Source organism: Syngnathus leptorhynchus, chromosome 11, assembly GCF_054491065.1.
Source record: "Syngnathus leptorhynchus isolate UIUO chromosome 11, UIUO_Slep, whole genome shotgun sequence".
In the NCBI taxonomy this organism is placed as follows: domain Eukaryota; kingdom Metazoa; phylum Chordata; class Actinopteri; order Syngnathiformes; family Syngnathidae; genus Syngnathus; species Syngnathus leptorhynchus.
This window is the reverse complement of record NC_141205.1, coordinates 11,676,869-11,700,569: the sequence shown is the minus strand read 5'-3', so window position 1 is coordinate 11,700,569 and position 23,701 is coordinate 11,676,869. Positions and strand designations below refer to the sequence as shown.

Genomic DNA, 23,701 nt, shown 5'->3' with positions numbered 1-23,701 from the left:
CATACCAAGACACACGAGATTGAAATTTCGTTCCCCACTATCCCACAGTGACAAGACATATTGGGTTTTCTCCGGGCACTCCGGTTTCCTCCCACATCCCAAAAACATGCTTGGTAGGCCGATTGAGCACTCCAAATTGTCCCAAGTGCAAATGGTTGTTTGTCTCTGTGTGCCCTGCCATTGGCTGGCAACCAGTTCAGGGTGTCCCCCGCCTGCTGCCCAATGACGGCTGAGATAAGCTCCAGCACGCCCGCGACACCCGTGGGGACAAAGCGGTTCAGAAAATGGATGGATGGATGGATGGATGGATATTATTATTATTGTTGTTGTTAACTGAATCGACCACCGAGTCATCGATCCGAGCTGGCTATCGCAGGGAGGTATGACACGTCCTGCGCAGCGCCCCCTACTTCCTTTTCGCTGAACGTGTCAGCCATGGCGCCGATTGTAAGTACTTGGGCGATCAAACTACCCGCACGCGATAACTTAATACTAACATGTTTCCTCACCGGAAGAGTGTGACAATAGCCGAATGTCTCACCTGCCCATCGGGGGAGTTTTGCCACTACTCGGCGTCTTCGTTTCGCGCTGCTTGTCCAAAATGTTATTGCTAACGATAGCTTAGCAACAGCTGCAACCCAGTCAGCCTAGTTAGATGTGTTGCGTAGCGTGATGATTTATAACGAAACAATTTATGTATGTCTCCTTCAGCTGTATCTTGTGGATTTAACTGGCTGCGTGTTGTGTCTCATTAGAAGAAGCATGTGATGGTTAAGAAGGCCGGTGGCAAGAGGAAGAAGCAAGTCTTAAAGTTCACGCTGGACTGCACGCATCCGGTGGAGGATGGCATCATGGACGCTGCCAACTTTGTGAGTTGAGCTCAAAACTTGTTCTTGCCTAACATCTGTAACATGAGCAATTTCAGGTCTCTGTCTGAGGTCTAGGCGCAAAAGTGTTTATTTAGTAGGAAAGCAATGAAGAAGAAATGACGCAAATAGTCTGCTGGATGTAAACAAGTCGCAAAACAAATGGCAGACTTGCAGATGAGGCCAACATACTGTGATGTGAAATAAGAACTCCAACTTACATTTTGTATCGAAATAGTAGCTTTTGTCTTTCGACTTGGTCCAGCATCTACACCCACCCCATCCTCTCATTTTGCGAGGTGAAGTTTATGTGCCTCAAATCAACTGGCCCACCACCAGACCGGTTGGCTCCGTCTTGTGTGTGTCATTTGCTGTCATTCTTCCCTCAACAGGAGAGATTCTTGCACGAGCGCATCAAAGTCAACGGCAAAGCGGGAAGCCTTGGCGGCGGCGTGGTGTCCATCGATAGGAGCAAGAGTAAAATTGCTGTCAACTCTGAAGTTCCCTTTTCTAAAAGGTATGTGCGTGTTTCTCTACAAACAAGAAATGTCATCAACACCTTGTTAGTTTTGAACGTGACTACGTGCGGTCCTCCATTTACGACGGTTGCGCCTGCTCAAATCTGACTTGATGATTGTTTTCTTGACATCTTCATACATTTCTTCAGGCATTTTTGAAATTAACTAATGAATTGATTTTGGATTGTATGTGTGTATGTGTGCGTGCGTGGACGGATTACAATCTCCGAAAGAAAGTCTCAAAGTGACTCAAATTCAAGGAGGATTGTTGTCTCAATTTTCATGAAGTCTTTTGCCGTACAGTGTGTTCTCTTACCGCTAGAGGGCGACACACAGCAACGTTTGTTTTTTGTGCCCTTCACAAAACTGCAACGAAACCAGGCTCTGGAATGTATGAATGCAAGTCAAAATCCCCCCCCCCCCCCCCCAAAAAAAAATTATCGCTGTTGTGTCATAATATCTCCTATTGCGGGTGCACCTGCCAGGTACCTCAAGTATCTGACCAAGAAGTACCTGAAGAAGAACAACCTGCGGGACTGGTTGCGTGTGGTGGCCAACACCAAGGAGAGCTACGAGTTGCGCTATTTCCAGATCAACCAGGACGAAGAGGAGGAAGAGGAGGACTAAAGCCGACGACGACATGTTCAATAAAACGTCCCAAAGATGGAAGTGTAATCCTGCCTTTTATTTTCATTTTAGTCCAGGAAGAGGTGCCCAAATTCCCAAATATACTAACAAAGTCTTGGGCAGAGGTGGTGTACCACCGAGGTCAGATTATCATTTTTAGGCTCAGGGGTCAGAATATAACAGCCATCGATGATCCAATGCAGTTGGATGAGATACAACCACAACGCTGAACATGCTGGATTGAGACATCAAACCTGAGCTTTATCTTTTAAATAGTAAAAGTGTTTCAAAAGAAAAAGTATAGAAAAAAATAGTATTCAAGAAGTGCAAAGAAAATGAAAGACAGAAAAAAAACTGTTCAATAATGATAATAAAGAAATAATTTTTTTAGTTTGCCAAAAAATCTACGTTTCCCTTGAACTCTTCAAAAATGACAAAGAAATGATTTTGCCATTGCCAAAAAAGCAACATTTACCTCGAACACTGTTCAAAAATGACAAAGAAATTATTGTTTATTTTGCCATTGTCAAAAAAAGCAACATTTACCTTGTGAGTGAAGACTGTGTGACTGTGTGCTGGGGTGCATTGGGCATCCCGTGCTGATGCTGCGGTAACCATGACAACCAGGGAGCCTGCCCCCTTCCTCGGTCTGGGTCCACATCGGTTTTAGCGAAGCAGTAATTAAAAAAAAAAAAGTATTAAAACATGCATGGATGCATGAGCCCCCGTGCATAGATGACTGAGCCTCCATATATGGCTGCAGACGGGTGACTGTGTCGGAGGGGCGGCGGGGGAGGGGTTTCTTTTCGAGTCTGCAGCAAAGAAGTTTGCCGCTCAATTCTGCGGACGTCTGGCGGGAAAGCTTCCTTCCTCCTCTGGCGCCTTTTTCGTTTTTTTTTTTTTTTATTTAATTTCGCGTGTGCACTCATTTGGAATCCTTTTTTTATTCTTGATATCTTTTGCACTAGTAGTAGAACTCTGCAGGCATGCCTAACTAGTTGTGGCTGAAATTATGGGATGCATCGTCATGGCAACAGACCAGACGTCACAATCTGGGCATGTGTGTTCCATTTTTTCCCCCCCTCTTCTCTTTCTTCAGTGTGTGTGTTTCTTATTTTAATTCCAGACTGGCAGCCCTGTTTTTATGCTAAGAGAGCCCCGTGAGCGGATCTCGCCTCATCACATTTGAATGTTTTTGTTTCATCACAGTGCTGCGGATTTAGCGGCGGTTGACGAGGGGAGGAAGAGCGCCAGGAGGTGGAGGAGGACGAGAGCGGCGTGCCGAGGGTTAACTTTCACTATTGTCAGCCTAAAAGGAGCTTTTTGGAAGAGGAGGAGGGGGCGATGAGATCAAGATGCCCGGGTCGCTGAGCAATGAAGACGAGGCGCAGGACGACATGGATTTTGACGACGAGATGCCAGGTGAGGAGGGAGGGACGAAGGGAGGGAGGGAGGGAGAGGCGGAGGGGCGAAGGGGGAGGCGGAGTGTCCTTCAGTTTATTTAGCGTCGCTTTGAATCTTGGCCCAAAGAGAAAGGGCTTGTCTGAGAAGGAGGAGGAGGAGGAAGAAGAGCAGGAGGAGGAGGAGGGTTGGGCTGCAAAAATACGCACAGTCATGCTGTTATTTTTGCACGATTTTTGAAAGGGGACAGAATAGGGGAGTGTGTGTGTGTGTGTGTGTGTGTGGGGGGGGGGGGGGGGGTCGTGGCGTGGAAAGAAATGAAAAAAAAAAAACTGCTTGCATGCTTTTGGAAGCAAGAAGGGATCCACCGACTTCCAATGTCAATGGCGTGGGGGCGGGCTTTAAAGTTGATTGCAAGGATTGTGTGTGTGTGTGTGTGTGTGTGTGTGTGTGTGTGTGTGTGTGGGGTTGCTGGTGCTACAGCCAAGACAAGAAAGCAGACGCATTCATGCGTTCAACTTTAGAACAAGTCAACAACATGATCCTCAAGACCACTGGATGGAGCGACCATTTGTCAGGCATGGCAAGACAGGGCAGAACATCTGTAGCACATTTCATACACAAAGCAACTCTGTGCACAGCCAAAAGCACAAAAACAGCCAAAGACATTCAAGGCAAAGCAAAGAGAGCAAAAGTAGATAGTTAAGAATGATTAAAACATAAAGCATTTTTTTTTAAACTTGGGTATTTACACTTTTGTCGGCAGCTTATACGCTTGTGTGCAGCATCACGGTTACATGCCGCTTCACCGTCTTTGCTTTGAGTTCTGGGCTGCGCTAATCAGCCCTAGTACTCAGACCTCAGAACCCGGTGTGTTTTTTTTGTTCAACAAGCATTGCTTGAATGTATTTAAGACCCAAACCATTCGGGGATTTAAGTCTGGGTGTCACGAAATTTTTCCCATAAGAATGGAAATTTTTATATTTTTGTTAAAACACACACTTTTGGCACCACGTTGCCAACCTCCAGTAACGAGTGCACCTAAATAATAACTGGCCTCTCGTGCAACACTCTACGCTACAAAATCAGAGCAAAACCAAATAGCTCATTCCGTAATGCTCGTTGAACTCTTTGCGTCACAAAACGTCTGACCGCAATTTTGCATTTAATTGTGTTTTGGTTCCATCTTGAGATGTGAAAGATGCCCCCCAAACCACCCCCAACATCACCAGTCCCACCCCCACCCCTTTGATTGGAACTGTGTCTATTTTCGTCCGGTCTCTCTGAAAGTTGACACCATTTCAATCCATCTGCCTGTGCTGCATTCCCTTTCCGTCTCCTCCCTTTGATGAATGCGTTATCAGCATCACTGGTTGAGGCACTCCGGCTAGCTCCAGCAGTTCATTGCCTCATTGGAAATAAAACCTACATGCTAATGTTAGCGTACTAGTTTCGTCATATATTTATGGCCAACAAGTTTTTTTCCTTGCACTTTATTAACTTGTCTACAACACACTAAGAGTGTTTCGGCACTGTGTGTGTTTCAGTTGTGTGCGTGAGGGTGTATGACATTCCGATTCAGTGGCTTATTATTTTCATAATGAAGAAGAGCAAAAACAAAACAATCCTTCGTGTGTGTGTGAGTGAGTTTCAGTAGGCTGACTCAAATAGTTGCAGTTTGCTTTGAGAGCGTTTCGTTCTTGTCCTCAGTGTGTCGCGACTTGCCAACGAAAAGAAAAGCTGCTCTCTGGTTAATTTTTGCTGTGAGAACATCGGGCAAATTCCAAAGAGTAAGACTTTGGGTATGGATTTTCCACGCGGGGCCCGAGTGTCTTTACTGCGGCGGTCCTCATGAATCTCCCTCGGCTCCTTCCCGCAGCCAAGAAGGTCAAAAGTGAGTCTGTCGTCTGTCTGGGCTGTGCGAGGCTTGTTAGCCTGGCCCAGCTGTGCTCCCGTGACTAATACAACCTGCTGCTGACCTTCACCCTAAAACCTCCCGCTCAGCCGGATGTCGTTCCCGGGAGGGGACGTCACGGGCCATTTAGCGGCGAAGGAGGGGAGGCAGGTGTTGAAGGCGGCAAATTATCACTGCCGCTGTCACGCGCTGGATGGGAGAGGCTGTGATCTGTATAACGGCTCGCCTGTAATTCACAAATTGCCTCCCACAAACACTACGGAAACGTTCTCAGACACTCTTGTGAAAGGTCCTCCGAACATCCTCCTCAATTATGTATTTCCGTTCAGCGTCATGCGTTTGAGATTTCAGTACCTGTGAGCGGGTTTGAGTAGTTTGTCAGTGTTGTTCAGGTGCATGTGTGCATTTAAGGTGTGTGGAACATAATCCAGTATGGTTGTGAGAAACATGAATGACTTATGTTCTCTCATATATTTGTGTCCTGGTGGAGTCATGTTCATTTCTTCCCACGACTGAAAGGCGCTTTTCAAAGCTAAAAGCTAAGCAGAGCTGCATCCAGTTATATTGGATGTACGCATTCATATCAGCTAACAGTGTCTGATAAACGGTGCACGCAAGAGAGTTTTCAAGCAATAGTCAAGATAGCTTCCCCAGAAGAGAGAAGCCAGGAGACTTCACGGCTTGAACGTCTCCATACGTGACCAGGTACTGAAAACAAGCGTCTCCTCTTGATATGTGTGGAACGTGCAGTGTGACCGCGTGAGTCGGGCTGCCTCCTGCTAGCGCTGCTAAACTGTTTGTTTTGCTCTGTCTGCTTGGACCAGGACCCAAGCCGCCCCCCCCCCCCCCCCCCCGGCTAGGCAGACAAATGTTGGCAGGTTGATCCCACACGCTGTATTATTCATGTTGTGTGTTTGGAGCCATGTAGTTGGCCCGGCACACGAGCGAGGCGGGCCGGCGGACTCAGCAAGTGGGCTCATTTGTACGCAGATGCTTCGACAAGCGGCAGCTGGGAAAGGCTCAGCGGTCCTGCGGTCCAACCGAGGGAGTCCCCCGCTCCCCGCTTGGCGCTCCATTTCTCTCAGCTGTGACGTTTCGTTTTCCCGCGCGAGCGATTGCGGTCCCATTCGGACACCTGATTCTGGCCGTTCATTCAAACTCGTTCCTGCAACAACACCGCTTGCCATTCGTGGAATCAAAGAGGAACACAAGCTCCTCTGGCTGATTTCCAAATTTCAATATTTTCCCTCAAATGAAAAGAATCAATCCACCCATTTTCTATTGTGTTTGTCCAAATGAGAGTGGCAGTGAACTGAACAGAGTCTGGGGGAGAGAGGCCGGGTACAGCCGCACTGGTCACCAGCCAAGCCACAAATTCTCTCGACAAGCAACCGCATTCGAACTGTCAACCTAATATTCATGTTCAGGCTATGTGGGAGGAAGCCGATCGAGACCACCGTGTCGTAAATACCCGTTGTGTTGCATGCCTGTTTTTACGCACGCAGATGAAGAGGACGCCCGCCCGGTGCTGCCCCTGGCCTCCATCGGCAGCTTCTTCTCGGACGATGATGACTCCCTCAAGCAGCAGCAGCAGCAGCAGAAGAAGAAGAGCAAGAAGATGAAGGAGGGGAAGGTGGCCAAAGTCAAGAAGCGGAAAAAGGAGGTGAGCCAACATACGCAACATGCTTCGCACTATCCATTTATCCAAAGCACTACATTTATATTACAACTACTCTAAATTCATTTTGTGTTTTATTTGGCCTTTTTCACTTTGCCGCACGCTGATTACTAGTTGACACGTAGCCTACGTTGCATGGGATATTTCAAAATACATGCTACTTCATCTTATATGTGGTAATAGAGACTTTGTATTGTATGCTATAGTATGCTACATACTGGTCACATACATACTTCTGTTATGGCTTACTTCATATTACGTTGAATGGAAAAAACATTTTTTGTAGTTGATGACATTATTGACATTTTTGAAATTGTTGTTTAGCACAGTATGATTGTCCTCAGACTTTTAGGATTTTGCTGACAAAAATTGAGTTTCACGTGGTGTCGCTGCCCTCGAATAGTGTTGAGTCGAGTTGTGATCTCCGGTATCACCAGCGAGCTAGCTGTCCATCAACCCAATAAGTTTCCTTTCCATCTTCCCGCCAAGCACACGCAACTAACGTTCATCGATCCGACCAAGCTCCCGACCAAGTGAGACTTGATCGAATGATCTTTTCCTCATCTCACGCACGTCACCTTCTTTCCTTCCTTCCTTCCTTCCTTCCTTCCTTTAGTCACAAGAATCCCAGTCGGGATTTCCTTGTTTATCCAATCGGCAGTGAAACAAAGGCGCTCGAGTGTGGAGCCAAGCGAAGCTGTTTTTGAACCGGGCCTCAGAACAGCCCGCTGTGTTGATTTTACAGTTCAGCTGTGAGGACAAAGAGTTTTTTTTTTTTTTTTTTTCCCCTGGATCTCACTACAATATTCACCGACGTGCTCATTGGCTGCCTTGTGCGGGGCTGCGCGCACTGCACTGCAGTTTTCCCCTTCGAGGCAGAAGCGATATGCAGGAGCTTCTAATTTGATTAGGCTATCAGCAGTTATCTGATTGTTCTCCCTCCGAGGGGGCCAACCTTCCTCCTCTATTGTCCTCTTATGCCCCTTATGCCACGTGCGGGCCTCCTCCATCTCGCCCTCACCGGCTCGTTTCATCAGCCACCTCGGCTCCCCTCTTCCATTTACGCTTCTCAATTTACTGCCCTCCTCTTCCCCCTCTTCCTCTTTTTCTTCCTATGCATAAATGAGATTTGTCTAGACGGCAAAGGGTGGCGGAGAAGCGCGGGCCTTTGCATAACAAGCTCGTTATGTGGGGCTATGTGATTGGATGGCGCTGTTCTATTAGCTGCTGTGCGTGTCTGTGTGTGTGTGTGTGTGTGTGTGTGTGTGTGTGTGTGTGCATGTACCCAGGGTGAACGGAAGAATAGGAAGGAGTGAGAGAAGAAAATTAAATGGGGGGTGAGATGTGCAACCAGAGGAAAATGAACAGTGGTGTGATTTAGTGTGTGTGTGTGTGTGTGTGTGTAATTTTGTGTTTGTGGGCGATGAGAACGGCAGCAAAACTGGGGGGGGGGGGGGGGGTGTGAGAGAGAGAGAGAGAGCCTGCTCAAATGTGGTTGCCATGGCAACACTGCCAGGCTGCTGGTAGGGTTGGCGGGCGCTGCGGCAATGCGAGCCTTTCCACTGCGCCACAGCGAAAACGCCCGCAAGTCTGTGTGTGTGTGTGTGTGTTTGCGTGTGGAAGCAACAGGCCGCACGCACACATATACACTCACACACACTCACATGCCGGACTTTATTATGCACAGCATGAAAGAAATACAAACAGGAGAGACTGAAAATGCATGCAGATGTGAAAGGAAACAAAATACTAAGCTAACATGGAACACACGCACGCAAAACCGCCCACCCGCCTGCGCCAAGCACACACATGCACACACACACACACACACACACACACACACACACACACACACACACACACACACACACACACACACACACACACACACACACACACACACACACACACACACATTGGATGTGTTTTCCTGCACCTGGCCAGTGTTCGAATTATGCAGCCTTCCAGATGTCTCTTCGCTAATATGACATAGATGTTCTCTTTGTTCTTCCACATGGAAAAGAGCAGCATTAGATTTGTTGTAGCCTAATAACAACCATGTAGCCTCGAGAAACACGTGACCCGACTTAGCAGTTTGGAATTCCTTGGGTTAAAAAACAAAAAATCGAATATTTTCAAACAGAGGTTTCGAGCGCTCTATTGCCACTCCCAGTTGAAGCTTACTACACAAAACAAAGGGATTCACGCATTGTATATTTTAAAGCAACCACGTAACTTGGACTTAAAGTGTGTTAGCCTAATGCTAACATAGCCAGGCTAATTAATCAAGATTCAAGATTCAAGAAGAATTTATTCGCCATGTTTGAGCGTGCCAAACAAGGAATTTGACGTCGTTACATCACAGTCTCTATTCAACATTTAGGTGACTAACAACACTCAGGACATATGAAAATGACAAATGACAATATTCTCAGCCATCCCCTGATCTTAAACTCCCATGAGGGCAAGGAAAAACTCAAATCTCCGACTAGGGCAAGTGAGAAACCTTGAGAAGAGACCACAGATGGGAGGGTCCTATTTCCAGGATGACCAGGCTGCAATGGATGCAGAGAAGACACATAGTGCAAACAGTGTAGACAATCCAAAAAAGGTGTGGAGAGCAGTCCTGATTGTCCGTTGCAGTCTGTGCTTGTCTTGTTTGGAGGCCGATCCAAACCAGACAGTGATGGAGGTGCAGAGGACAGACTGGATGATGGCAGTGTAGAAGGTTGCAGAAATTTCTTACATTCGTCCTCTTATTTAAAATACAATATTATAGATTATTACAGTATTATAGAGTGCTATTTTCCTATTAAAAAACAAATTACACACAATGTTGTTAAGGTAATTATCAACTTTTTAAAAGCTGCTACTTTAACACACAGAGCAGCAACACCTACGCAAAAGGTATACAACAATACAGGAATTTATTCTCTCTGCAACTTGTCTGTATGATGCCTTAAAAATCAGATTTCCTAAAATGGCTCAAAGCTGAACAATCAATGCGCATTGTCTGGTCCTCAGGGAGGCATCCAGGTGAACGTGGATAGCGAACAGGACCGCACATCCGAAGTGGAGGAGGATGAGCCGGACCGTCCCGAGCGAGGCTCAGGGAGCGACACTGGCATGTTTGGTCTGCCCAAGAAGAAGAAGAAGAAGCCCAGGGAGAAGAAAGAGAGGAAGCCCAGGAAGAAGAAGCGAGACGAAGAGGACGACGATGAGGACGATGACGACGGGGGCATGAAAGTGAGTTGTGAAACGGTGAAGCCAAATTTGAACAACTGATTTTTCTGAACGTGAGCCCGCACATGATGAGAAAACAACAATCAGACAACTTTGCTCGGAATCTAATATCAGCCCACGCCTAACCACATGCAGAATATAAATACCGTAATTTTCGGACTATACCGTCCCCGGTGGCTGTCCGCGACTTATAGTCCGAAAATTACGGTAATCTTTTCGAGACACGCCCTTTCATCAATTTCACTGCCCCTCAGGAGCCCAAATCGTCCAGCCAGTTGATGCACGAGTGGGGCCTGGAGGACGTCCAGTACGGCTTCACCGAGGACGACTACAAGACTATCACCAACTACAAAGCCTTCAGCCAGTTCCTCAGGCAAGCGTCCAACTTTTTTTGCTTTGTTCTGCGTGTCTGTGGAGCAGCGCACACTGCTGCTTTTGTGTCAAGCCGATCCAGCTTCACCTGGGGCGCTCTGTAACGTTTAAAGCACACGCGTAGGCCAATGTGTGCAGTCGCTGGAAGACTGTCAAAGCATGGGAGGGGGGGGGGGGGGGGACATGGGGTCTCGGACCCGCCGGTCTCTTGTAGGCCGACGTGCCAAAGCTCAAGCTGCTGCCTGACAAATGACAAATATGACACAGCAAAAGTGTTTTCCAAGCCACCACGTGCGTTTGTTTTCAGAAATGGCATGCAGAGACACATGAATGTAGAAAAGTCCCACTTCGGCTTTGAATGGAGGACATTGTTTGACGTTTCATTTCCTCATCAAGACCAAGCTTGTTTCTTCAGTTTCTTATTCATTTCAAATACCCAAAAGGTGACCGCGCTCAGCACGGATATCTTTCCATTTTCAATGGTTCTAACGTCACAATACTGCCATAATTAAGGGGTAGGTTCGGCAAAAGGTGGATTTATTTTCTGAAATGTCAATACACAGTCAAAACCGTTTTGTACACGCTTTCATTGGTCCAAGTTAAACATGAATCATGAAAATATTTCCAAAACTTGACGTGCCAGTGTCATTTTTTTCCATGACTGAATGGTCTTGTTTCCTGCCAGACCTCTTATTGCCAAGAAGAACCCCAAGATCCCTATGTCCAAAATGATGACGGTCCTGGGAGCCAAGTGGCGCGAGTTCAGCGCCAACAACCCATTCAAGGGCGCCTCGGCCACCGCCGTGGCTGCGGCTGTCGCCGCCGCCGTGGAAACGGTCACCGTGGCACCGCCCACCTCTGTTGGCCAGCTGGGCGCTCCGCTTGGGCCCATCAAAAAAGCCAAAACCAAAGAGGGAAAAGGTACAAAGAAAGCCTGTGATTCGTAGAGTTCGGCCACCATTGCATTGGATTATGCCTAACGGAGTGTCTGGTCAGGGCCCGGTGCTCGAAAAAGGAGCAAAAGTGCAAAAGACATGAAGAAGAAAGTGAAAGCAAAGAAGACCAAATCCAAGTCGGGACAAAGTGGCAAGAAGAAGAAGACATCCTCGGTGAGCCTTGCTGGCATGCGTCGCCCTTTGTTTTTGTTACTCCTTCCAGTTGTTGTGCAAACTGACTTTTTGCTTCTGTGTCAGAGTGACGAAGACTTTCTGGACGAGTCAGACTTTGACGACATCAGCATCCTCAGTGCCTCGGTGCTTTGTGACGCCTCGGGGCCCATCACCACCAAGAAAAAGGCCAGACGCGGACGCAAAAAGAGGAAAAGTAGGATGGGAGCCTCAATGAGAAAAAAACAAAGCAGTCCTCGTGACCCCCAAAAAATTATGTTCCATCCGTCCATCCAATAATTTGGGAACTTCCTCCTGTTCTTCCAGAGGAAGACGGCGATGGCTACGAGACGGACCACCAGGACTACTGCGAGGTGTGTCAGCAGGGAGGCGAAATCATCCTGTGCGATACGTGTCCACGGGCGTACCACCTGGTGTGCCTGGAACCAGAGTTGGAGAAGGCTCCCGAGGGCAAATGGAGCTGTCCCCACTGTGTGAGTAGCAAGAGTTTGTACTTAAGCACTGTACGGTGCCAAATATTTGCAAACAAATATCTGTCGGAGTTGAGTGAATACTTCAAGATGCCTTCCAAAGATGCCTTCAATGTCCTACCGTTGCCACAAAATGGCAGCAAACACTTACTTTTGTCTAAATGAAGCTCCTCCACTCACTCCAAAGATCTTCCCTTGGGCCCCGGATCGCACCAAAGCATTTGTTTTTAAAAAAAAAAACGGTATGCCCTCAGGAGAAGGAGGGCATCCAGTGGGAAGCTAAAGATGAAGAGGACGAGGAGGAGGACGAAGCAGGAGGGGAGGAAGAGGACGACCACATGGAATTTTGCCGAGTGTGTAAAGACGGCGGGGAGCTTCTGTGTTGCGACGCCTGCCCGTCCTCCTACCACATCCACTGCCTCAACCCGCCGCTGCCCGAGATTCCCAACGGGGAGTGGATTTGTCCGCGCTGCTTGGTGAGCCCGTCACATCATTTAATGAACTACGAGCCCACAAAAATGCAAGAATTTTATTTGATTGCTAATAACGTGTGTGTATATTCGCTTCTACTATCTGAGTAGTGCACTTTCTTGTGCTGATGAAACAATTTAATTTTTTTTTAAATTTTTTTTTTTATACTTTCTTGTTAGTGCTCACCCCTGAAAGGCAAAGTGCAAAAGATCATGCACTGGACGTGGGGCGACGCCCCGCTGCCCGCCGAGCCGCCGGCGGGCCCAGACGGTCTCCCGCTTGCCGATCCCCTGAGCAAGCCCCCGCTCAAGGGCCGCCCCGAGCGGGAGTTCCTGGTCAAGTGGGCTGGACTCTCCTACTGGCACTGCTCTTGGGTCAGCGAGCTGCAGGTGACAATTTTAGGAACCCTAGCCCATTCCCTCTTCTTCTTCCTTTGTATGAATTCTAAAGCTGAGCTAAAACTTGTGAAATCCAAACACAAGGTTGAAGCCGTAATTTGAAAGCATCACGCCTCTTTTGAAACACTAACTCGGAATTGAAACCCTAAAAAGTATTGAAAAAAAAAAAAAGCAATCATTGACGAAATATTCATTCTGTTGTGTGTTTGCGCAGTTGGAACTATACCACACGGTGATGTATCGCAACTACCAGCGCAAGAACGACATGGATGAGCCGCCGCCGTACGATTATGGCTCCGGCGAGGAGGAGCTCAACAGTGAAAAGCGCAAGAGCAAAGACCCGCAATACGCCGCTATGGAGGAGCGCTTCTACCGATATGGCATCAAGCCCGAATGGATGGTCATTCACCGCATCCTCAACCACAGGTGCGCCCGCTACATGCCTGTAAAAAAAAAAAAAACATCTAAACTTTATTGAGAAACAACAACCTGCATGGCTTAAAATAATTTGCACGGTTGCTGTCGTGTATCTGTAGTTTTGACAAAGATGGCGACGTGCACTACCTGATCAAGTGGCGGGACCTCCCTTACGACCAGTGCACGTGGGAGGTGGACCATTTTGACGTGCCGGAATACAACAGCCATAAAGTGTCGTACTGGGACCACAGGTTCGCCAAAGTCACACTTGGCATCCCAGTCCGCTTCGCAGAGCAGGCCGAGACCTTCTGTGTGCTTGTCCAGGGAGCAAATTCTTGGCGAGGACCAGCGCCCCGCCAAAGCGATGACGCAAAGAGACGAGCGGCCCAAACGAGAGATCCCCCCGGATGCTCCCATCATCGACGTAAGCTCTCAAGTCTGACAAGACGGACGGCTAAGCGCAGGTCGCCGATAACGACGGGTTTGCTTCCGCAGCCGACCATCAAGTTCGAGCACCAGCCGTGGTACATCAACGCCACCGGGGGGACGCTGCACCCGTACCAGCTGGAGGGTCTCAACTGGTTGCGCTTCTCCTGGGCGCAGGGCACCGACACCATTCTGGCTGACGAGATGGGCCTGGGCAAGACCGTGCAGACCATCGTATTTCTCTATTCGCTCTACAAAGAGGTCACACAAGACCCGCAGGCCTTTTTTTTTTTTTTACCCCCCTCACGCTCGCCGTTATCTCGCCAGTGTGCTGCGTGTGAACGTGTGTGTGAACGAGTGTGTTGCGCTCATCCAGGGTCACTCCAAGGGTCCCTTCCTGGTGAGCGCGCCGCTGTCCACCATCATCAACTGGGAGCGCGAGTTTGAGATGTGGGCCCCCGACTTCTACGTGGTCACCTACACCGGAGACAAAGATAGCCGCGCCATCATCCGGGAGAACGAGTTCACCTTCGAGGACAGCGCCGTCAAGTTGGGACGCAAAGCTTTCCGCATGAAGGTTCCTCAAAGTCCACTTTCTCGCTCTTAAAATGAGGAACTTTGATCTCAAAGTGTTATGCCATCCGGCAGAAAGACACGCCCATCAAGTTTCACGTGCTGCTGACGTCCTACGAGCTGATTACCATCGATCAAGCCATCTTGGGATCCATCACGTGGGCTTGCCTGGTGGTGGATGAGGCCCACAGGCTGAAGAACAACCAGTCCAAGGTAAAACTAAGGCTCCGCCACCACTAGGTGTCCCTTCCAAGGGAAAATAACAATCAACAGAACCATGAGTACAGATGAGGAAAAAAATCATCAGAAATCTTGGGTGCCATCGAGCTGACTCTTTGTCTTTTTTTTAGATTCATTTCATCACCATTTTTTTTTTATGTGTTTTAAGCTGACTTGTTTTTGGACAGTCCTTGAATGCACCTTGAGCACAATCAAAGGAGGGAGATGACGTTATAGTATGTTTAGTTCCAATGAGTCTTATTTAAGCTCGTAGCTATTCTAGCTAACACTTTTGATGAGCCTCATGTGAAGGCAGTTTATGAAAGAATTTAACTCTAAGCTTGTCCCTTGCAGTTTTTCCGAATCCTCAATGGCTACAAGATCTACTATAAGCTGCTGCTCACCGGAACTCCTCTCCAGAACAATCTGGAGGAGCTTTTCCACTTGCTCAACTTCCTCACGCCAGAGCGCTTCAAGTACGTCCAGCTACTTAAAATCGTTGGCCATTCTGCTCATTCAGTCTCATTAATAAATCAAACTTTTTAGTGAGATTGGTCCGAAATATGTCGATATACTGTAACTTATTTTCGGTTGAGAATGATTTTGCATCGCTTTTGATCCTAAATGAGAGTCATCTTTTTTTTTTTTGAACTACTGCGCAGTAACCTTGAGGGCTTCCTGGAGGAGTTTGCTGACATCTCCAAGGAAGACCAGATCAAGAAGCTCCACGACCTGCTGGGCCCACACATGCTCCGGAGGCTCAAGGCGGATGTCTTCAAGAACATGCCGGCCAAGACGGAGCTGATCGTGCGAGTGGAGCTCAGCCCCATGCAGAAGTCAGTGGTGGCCACAAGCTACGATGTCGCTAAACCACAAGCTCTGAGCCCAGTTTGAGAAGCCTGAACTCAAACAGCGGGTGATTTTGTGCGTTTTCCCCATCAGGAAGTACTATAAGTTCATCTTGACACGGAACTTTGAGGCTCTCAACTCCAAAGGCGGAGGCAACCAAGTCTCCCTGCTCAACATCATGATGGACCTGAAGAAGTGCTGCAACCACCCCTACCTGTTCCCCGTGGCCGCTGTGGTACGACTACGGGCCGAGATGTTTCCCGGAAGAGCTCGGTGGCGTCATTAACGTGGCCTTTCCTTCCTTTTGAAGGAAGCTCCTGTTTTGCCCAACGGCTCGTACGACGGCAACCAGCTGGTCAAGTCGTCGGGAAAGCTGACGCTGCTGCAGAAAATGTTAAAGAAGCTTAAGGATGAAGGCCACAGAGTTCTCATTTTCTCCCAGGTCAGTTCAGAAAAAGTGCGATTCAGTACTTTCTTTTACATCCCCCATTTTGGATTCTTGTGCAGATGACCAAGATGTTGGATCTGCTGGAGGACTTTCTGGAGTTTGAAGGTTATAAATACGAGCGCATCGACGGCGGCATCACCGGAGGCCTGCGGCAGGAGGCCATCGACCGCTTCAATGGTGGGTTTCGCTCAGGACTGGGAAAGGAACCCAGTGGAGTGGAGTAGGGTTGGCGTTCTTCCGCAGTCAGGCCAATGTGTTGTATCAATGGCTTGTGTTGGGTTGCAGCGCCGGGCGCTCAGCAGTTTTGTTTCCTGCTCTCAACCCGAGCCGGAGGTCTGGGAATCAATCTGGCCAGCGCGGACACCGTTATCATCTACGACTCAGACTGGAACCCTCACAATGACATCCAAGTGAGCCTGATTTAATTTTTTCAGAAAGGGAACCCCACCTAGTCACAATTTGCTATTTATAGCTATCCTCAGCTAGTTGCTCAAAAACACTATCCTGATTTATTTTGGGCTCTCTCTAGATGGCTCAAAGGAAAGTAGTCATTTTTCTATTTTTGACTTGAGTGAGCTCATACATGAGCATTTTGCATATTAAGTAGCATATTAAATACTCGCATTGTTGTTTTTTTTGTACTTTTTTTCAGGCTTTCAGCAGAGCGCACCGCATCGGCCAGAACAGGAAGGTGATGATCTACCGATTTGTGACGAGGGGCTCGGTGGAGGAGAGGATCACTCAGGTGGCCAAGAGGAAGATGATGCTGACCCACCTGGTGGTGCGGCCCGGTCTGGGCTCCAAGACGGGCTCCATGTCCAAGCAGGAGCTGGACGACATCCTCAAGTTTGGCACGGAGGAGCTCTTTAAGGACGAGATGGAGGCGGCTCGCAACATGGGCGGTACGTATTCTTAGATTCATAGATTCATACCACTTTTATAGAGATGGCTTCATCAAAAATAAGAAAAAAAAGACTCGAACGAGTTTTTCTTGCGAAGCCAGAAATTAAACCGCAGTAATCGATAAACGCCACCAAGGTTTATTATGTTGTCTAACAATCTCATTGAAATATTTCGTCAGGCGACAACAAAGACGGCGAGGAGGGCAACGTGATCCACTACGATGATGACGCCATCTCCAAGCTGCTGGACCGCAGCCAGGACGCCACGGAAGACACGGAGATCCAGAACATGAACGAATACCTCAGCTCCTTCAAGGTGGCCCAATACGTGGTCAAAGAGGAGGACGGGGAGGTGAGGAACGACAATTTGTGGGGGGTTAAGACCAAAAACAGAGCGCTACGTTAACTTAGCAAGACGCGTGTGCGCAGGAGGAGGTGGAGCGCGAGATTATCAAGCAGGAGGAGAACGTGGACCCGGACTATTGGGAGAAGCTCCTGCGCCACCACTACGAGCAGCAGCAGGAAGATCTGGCCCGCAACCTGGGCAAGGGCAAGCGCATCCGCAAACAAGTCAACTACAACGACACCACCCAGGAGGACCAAGGTAGGAGCCGCCGCCAAGCGAGGCCGACGCGCTTAGCGTTAGCGCTCGTCTTCGTGGCATGCCTCAGTCATGTGGGGGATGGACCACATTTTGGACTGTTCCAGTGGAACTGGAAATCTGGCGTCACTTAGGGGCATCATGAACACTATTTGAAGTATTTTAAAAGATGTATTAAATTCCTACTCCAAATGTTTTATTTCATTTTTTTTCCAAAGGGAGAAAATATTTTGTTTTTCGAGGTTGACGAGCAGCAAGCGTTCCACTGGATTTGTCCCCACAAATGAAAGTGACATGCGTGTGCCGCAAGTTTGTCTTTGTTGTTCGATGCCATGCGGACGCCGCCTTGTCCTCTTTTAGCGCCGTAAATGAGTCCAGCTTAGCTTTTGCACTCTTGCATTTTCATACTAAAGACATTTCAATTGGCTTCCACGTCCAGAACGTCAGCGCGCAACCCAACGAGCTCAGTCTCTTTGAGTTGCTCAAAAGCCAGGGCGCGCTTGCTGAGCTGGCCGGCGCGACGCCCCCAGGTGGCATCCGACGGAAGCGATGTACTGTGCTGTTTCTGATGTGTGGTGCTCAGAGTGGCAGGATGATGTTTCAGACAACCAGTCGGAGTACTCGGTGGGGTCCGAGGACGAGGACGAAGACTTCGAGGAGAGGCCGGAAGGTACCCTACCCTTTTCATTTGGGACACGTTCATTAGGGACACCTGCAAAGGCTCGACGCAAGCTTTTTCCTCATTGCAGCTGTTGTTGGTGTACCTAATGCAGCGTCCGGTCCGTGCGTACAACACGATAAAGTAATATTCGGCTCTAACATGCTACAAAGACTCTCCATAACATCCGCTAACAACCCAGGCTAAACTTGGCTCTTCCAAATAAGTCAATTTATTTTAGATTACGGAAATGAAAGTCATACAATGTCTTTTATCATTTTGATTTTACCGACTGTTTTTCTTTGTGGCAGGTGGGCGCCGACACTCTCGCCGCCATCTGAGGAATGACAAAGACAAGCCCTTGCCCCCCCTGCTGGCCCGAGTCGGCGGCAGCATCGAGGTAAAAACTGACCGCCCTGAGGCGTCTCTAAAAGTATTTGTCCCATCCTCTTTTTGGATTTTCTGCGAAATATATCATCTGTTCATCAAGTTGGTTTCTAAATTGTTTCAATTCGGGCAACCTTTCAGGGCCTACGTGAAAATGTAATGTATTTCTTATTTGATTTTGCAAACCAATTCATTTGCCTTGCGTTGAGACAAAAGTTGAACTTTTTGATGTTAGTTTTTCCCTGCATTGTATATGTGTGATGTGCGTTGCTGTCCAGGTTCTGGGCTTCAACGCCCGGCAGAGGAAAGCCTTCCTAAACGCCATCATGCGCTGGGGCATGCCCCCGCAGGACGCCTTCACTTCCCACTGGATTGTGCGAGACCTGAGAGGCAAGAGCGAGCGCGAGTTCAGGTGAAACTTGCTCCATTGTGACTCAAATGAAAAACACACTTAAGGCGCGTTTTTTTTTTCCCCTTTAAACATGACCATTTGTCCTTATTGTGACTTCACCAGGGCCTACGTGTCTCTGTTCATGCGACACCTGTGCGAGCCTGGCGCCGACGGAGCCGAGACGTTCGCCGACGGCGTCCCGCGCGAGGGCCTGTCACGACAGCACGTGCTCACCAGAATTGGAGTCATGTCGCTAGTCAGGAAAAAGGTCAACCATTCAGTTCTTACAAACATAGCATGCCGTCGGTGTAGCTGTGAATGATTATTTGCCATTGTTCACCTGGGAAGGTACAAGAGTTTGAGCACGTCAATGGAAAATTGAGCTCGCCGGACCTGATCCCGATCGGCATGGAGCTGAAGAAACTGACCGAGAGCGTCTCGTCAGACCCCAACACCCCGTTGCAGGCCAGCCCGATCGCCACGCAGCCCGGCACCCCTGACCTGCCAGGTCACCAAAAATTACCACATAGTAGATCTGAAAATGGCTGGATTGTGTCATCTCCAAAGTGCCCTCGAATGCAACAAATGTCCTTTTGTGTATTTGTAGAAAAGACAGAGGGTCCCACTGAGGACAAGGACGCAGCTGAGCAAGACAGCAAGAAACAGTCGGAGCCGGAAGTGCGTTGTTTTCTTTCTTTTCGTTCTTTTTTTTTTTTTTTTTTTTTTTTTAATCAAAACATGACAGCGTCATTTGTCGCGTTTGCACAGACTTGTACAGCGCCGACACATGCACAGGAAGAGGAGGAGGAAGCGCGCCGACGTCAGGAGAAGGACTCGGCAGACGGCGACGAGAGCATGGCCGCCTCTGAGGAGAAAACGGGACGAGACGACAAGGAGGACAAACAGGCAGATGGGCCAGGCAGTCAGAACTCACCTACAAGTGAGACTCGGCCTACGTGTGAGAGTCGGCCCAAAGACTCAGAAAAGCTTCCCGAGAGAGGAGAAAGCAAGGAGATGGAGAGCAAAGCAGGTAGGTAGGCTGTGACACTGCTCTTCAAAATAGCCACCTGCTATTAATTCATTGGTTTTGTCGTTCTTTCCAAAAAGGGCCGATCGAAATTTATTCTCTTAGAATCGCAAGCTGCCTCTTTGTTCTTGTAAAGATTGGAAACATTTTTCTTGCTTGAAATTTTTCCCCTGAATAAATCCAGAATGATTTGCCGTGTGTTGTCGGTGCAGATGAGGTGAAAAGCGAGGACGCCGCTGCAGCTGCAGATGCTCGCCTGAACGGTGACAAAGACACAGTGGACGAAGTGGAGGAGACCAGGAAGGAGGACAAGAATGGATTCAAAACCAAGTTCATGTTCAATATCGCCGATGGAGGCTTCACAGGTGGCGGCTCCTTTGGATCGAAGGCCAAAAAAAAAAAAAAAGCCAAAACAAAAGCAAGCGGCTGCTCATCACGCGCGCTAATACGCATTCATCGGATGTGTCCTCGTCTCAGAGTTGCACACGCTGTGGCAGACGGAAGAGCGAGCTGCGCTGTCGTCCGGCAAGATGCCCGACATCTGGCACCGTCGCCACGACTACTGGCTGCTGGCGGGCATCGTCACGTATCCTTGAACGTGGGGACGGGTGGCGCGCCTTGACGCACGCGTGTGCCCCCTTGACTAGAGAGCAGGCACGGCTACGCGCGTTGGCAGGACATCCAGAACGACCCACGCTACGCCATCCTCAATGAGCCCTTTAAGAGCGAGATGCACAAGGGCAACTACCTGGAGATGAAGAACAAGTTCCTGGCCCGCCGATTCAAGGCCAGTGGGGGATAAACAGGAGGCGGGGGTGAAGATGCCGTGTGTGTTTGAATACGTGTTCTTGGTATGTCTGTGTTGCGACGGGTGCAGTTGCTGGAGCAGGCGCTGGTAATCGAGGAGCAGCTCCGGCGTGCCGCTTACCTCAACATGAGCCAGGACCCCGGGCATCCCGCCATGGCTCTCAACACGCGCTTCACCGAGATGGAGTGTCTGGCCGAGTCCCACCAGCACCTGTCCAAAGAGTCCCTGGGTGGCAACAAGCCCGCCAATGCCGTGCTGCACAAAGGTCATTTTTTTTCACAGTGATGCCGTTTCCTTCATCTTGGTGAGCAAATCGAATTTGAGCGTGTGCGTGTGTGCGCAGTGCTGAACCAGCTGGAGGAGCTGCTAAGTGACATGAAGGCCGATGTGACGCGGCTGCCAAACATGTTGTCCCGCATCCCGCCCGTGTCGGCTCGACTGCAGATGTCAGAGCGCAGCATCCTAAGCCGCCTCACCAGCCGGGGCGGCGATCCTCCGCCACAACAGGTGAGTGCTCGAACGCTTTGAACTTAACACAGAGGTGCAAAAAGAGTTTCCCTCACGCTCTCTTTTTTTTCTTTTTTGGAATCAGACTTTCAGCCAGGGAGGCTTCACATGCTCCCAGTTGTACGGAGGCACATTCGGGGGTGCATTCAGGGGACCCGGAGGGCAGCCCATGGTCAATTACAGTCAGATGCCTCTGGGGCCGTACGTCAGTGGTAAGAAAAAGCATTTGTCATCAAAACACAGAAATGCTGAGCAAGCTTGGTGATGATAAGATGTGTTCTTTTCTTTGCTTTGTTTTTTTTCTTTTGGTCCATCCGATATGTGGACGGTTTTCTTTCAGTGTCCAACGGTCCTCCCAGCAGCCACCTGGACAAGAAGACCTTCGAGTCCCTGCGAGACGCGGCCACGCCCGACCTGAAGTCCGGCAAAGCTAGCGACGTCATCTGCATCGAGGACTGAGACGCTCTCTCCTTTCATTTTATTTGGTTTTCTTTTCATTTTCAGACATATCGAATCTGAAGAATTGCACTTTTACCTTTGCAGAGGTTTTTTAACTTGATATTTTGACTCAAACGCCTCAGACGAGATGTCAGGACTGAGGTAAAATGTGACTTTTTCCCTCCTTTTTTTCTCCCCAGTGGACGTATGAGCACTGTATGTGTTGTCATTGACCTAGCGTTGATTTTCTCAAAGTCTCTTCATGGATGCAGTAAAAGGCTGGAATTGCGCCACCCCCTGGTCGCGATGGTCTTGACCTCAAGTGGATGGCCAAATTAGCGACACCTGCAGGACTTTTGATGCGTTGCAGCGTGTTTTATGCGTATGATACTGGTGATGTTTTCCGTTTTTTTCAGCGTTTGTTGCTCCCTCATTGAAACTGATTAATTTGTCATTTCATTTGTGGGACTGTTATTCCGAGATTTTTTTCTTGATATTTATATTTCCCCCCCGCACAAAAGATGCCTTTTACTTGGTTTTGATTGTTTTAAGACCGCGATGGGACCATCAAAGCTATATTGTGTCCTCAGTCCTCCGTGAAAGTCCGTGTTTGTGATTTTTGGTTGACACCCTAACTGAAAGCCCTGTCTTGAAAGCCAGGTGGTTTCAAGGCAGAGATGGGAGCATCAAAGCTTAGTTTGGCCACACTCCTGGACTTGTTGATTCAGTAGGATTTGTGTTTTCAAGGCTCGGAACCCTAACCCTGTATCCAAATCCCAACCCAATTGCCATCCAAGCTCAATTTTGGCTTCAGTCATCTCCAATCGTTTGTGGTTTTGTGTCAAATGGAGAATGTTGTCCATTTTAAAGGCTTGAAACCATAACTTGAAATCCCAGTTTGAGTTAGAAAACCCAAACTAAGAGGCTTTAAGAATGCAACCCGGCCATCACTTCTTGCTTCAGTCATTCACGACCGTCAGTTGTTTCAACTTCAGCTGCAATCCTCACTCCTGTCTTCAAACCCTATTTTTTTGTCACTAACCACAGTAAGGCGGCCCCCCTAAGCCAGCTGGTTTCAAGACCATCTAAATTCAGCTCTAGCCTTGGTTTTAGTTTTATGGTTTTGTGTCAGTTTGTCACATCAAGATGAAATCTGTCGTTAAGACTTGAAACCCTAATCCTGTCTTGAGACCCTAAAATGAAGCTCAGTTTTGGTATACAATGACCATGGACCCATCATTTTTACAATCTATTTCCACAATGCGTAAGATGTGTGTAACAAATGGAATGATGTCCCCTTTGAGATGATTGCGACGGAAGGTCCGGTCAGATGACGACCTTCTGGAATTTTTATCCAGTTATGGATGTGTAAGAACCCCAATGCCCCAAGCATACTATTTATTTCATGTGAAAACTGTGTTTGAAAAATATTTTTTTTTTGTTGCACTATTTGTTGTTTTTGTTGTTGTCGCAAACAACTGGTGTTGCAGACAAAACCTCAGAACCCTGTAAATAAAGCGTCAAAATTCAAATAAAAAATGAATGTCGGCCGCGCCGTCACCTCAAAGGGACATCAGCGACAACATATTCTGATCAAATGCAATCAAACTGGAGTCAGGATGAATGTACTGTCTACAAAAAACAAACAAAGCAAGACTGCAGTCTAATATTATAAATATTGCGTATGTACATGCTTCAAATGAATACGGCTTCAAAAGCTAGAAAAAAAAAAAGACCTTGACGAGGCACCTTTTGTTGCAGCGAATGCACAGCTTCTGAAGCTTTTTCTATGGCGGTTCACTTTGGGGCTGGTGGGGCAACTTCTTCTGACTTGTGCGGTAAAGCGAATGGACGACAAAGTGAACGGTCATCTTTTGATTTGTACTGTGGATTTGTCTCATTGTGTTTTAATAAATCTTCCGATGACAGGTTTGTGCTTCTTGTTGGCTAATAGTGCTGAAGAA

General features: G+C 48.3%; 2 protein-coding genes across 4 annotated transcripts; both read left to right on the top strand.

The window, feature by feature from the left end:
* Window positions 1-295: 295 nt before the first annotated feature.
* On the top strand, window positions 296-2,053 carry LOC147049547 (large ribosomal subunit protein eL22-like). The gene is made up of 4 exons (XM_085923894.1): window positions 296-447; window positions 756-869; window positions 1,259-1,383; window positions 1,870-2,053. The coding sequence occupies exons 1-4, from the start codon at window positions 436-438 to the stop codon at window positions 2,009-2,011; spliced, it is 393 nt and encodes a 130-aa protein (XP_085780020.1). The 5' UTR covers window positions 296-435; the 3' UTR covers window positions 2,012-2,053.
* An 862-nt stretch (window positions 2,054-2,915) lies between these two features.
* On the top strand, window positions 2,916-23,653 carry chd5 (chromodomain helicase DNA binding protein 5). 3 transcript variants are annotated; one of them, XM_085924260.1, is made up of 40 exons: window positions 2,916-3,071; window positions 3,221-3,433; window positions 6,833-6,990; window positions 10,030-10,251; window positions 10,503-10,621; window positions 11,306-11,541; window positions 11,617-11,729; window positions 11,814-11,943; window positions 12,054-12,220; window positions 12,472-12,693; window positions 12,868-13,077; window positions 13,301-13,512; window positions 13,623-13,754; window positions 13,828-13,927; window positions 13,999-14,190; window positions 14,306-14,506; window positions 14,578-14,715; window positions 15,076-15,197; window positions 15,384-15,557; window positions 15,664-15,805; window positions 15,881-16,012; window positions 16,078-16,195; window positions 16,304-16,428; window positions 16,671-16,920; window positions 17,100-17,272; window positions 17,350-17,524; window positions 18,126-18,191; window positions 18,491-18,579; window positions 18,845-18,978; window positions 19,081-19,225; window positions 19,306-19,465; window positions 19,565-19,635; window positions 19,726-19,987; window positions 20,197-20,349; window positions 20,462-20,570; window positions 20,639-20,771; window positions 20,862-21,057; window positions 21,136-21,299; window positions 21,385-21,511; window positions 21,640-23,653. In XM_085924260.1, the coding sequence occupies exons 2-40, from the start codon at window positions 3,367-3,369 to the stop codon at window positions 21,756-21,758; spliced, it is 5,958 nt and encodes a 1,985-aa protein (XP_085780386.1). In that variant the 5' UTR covers window positions 2,916-3,071; window positions 3,221-3,366; the 3' UTR covers window positions 21,759-23,653. The 3 variants fall into 3 exon arrangements, with proteins under 3 accessions (XP_085780386.1, XP_085780384.1, XP_085780385.1); XM_085924258.1 differs by having other exon boundaries at window positions 18,105-18,191; XM_085924259.1 differs by lacking the exon at window positions 2,916-3,071 and having other exon boundaries at window positions 3,086-3,433; window positions 18,105-18,191.
* The last annotated feature ends 48 nt before the right edge of the window (window positions 23,654-23,701 follow it).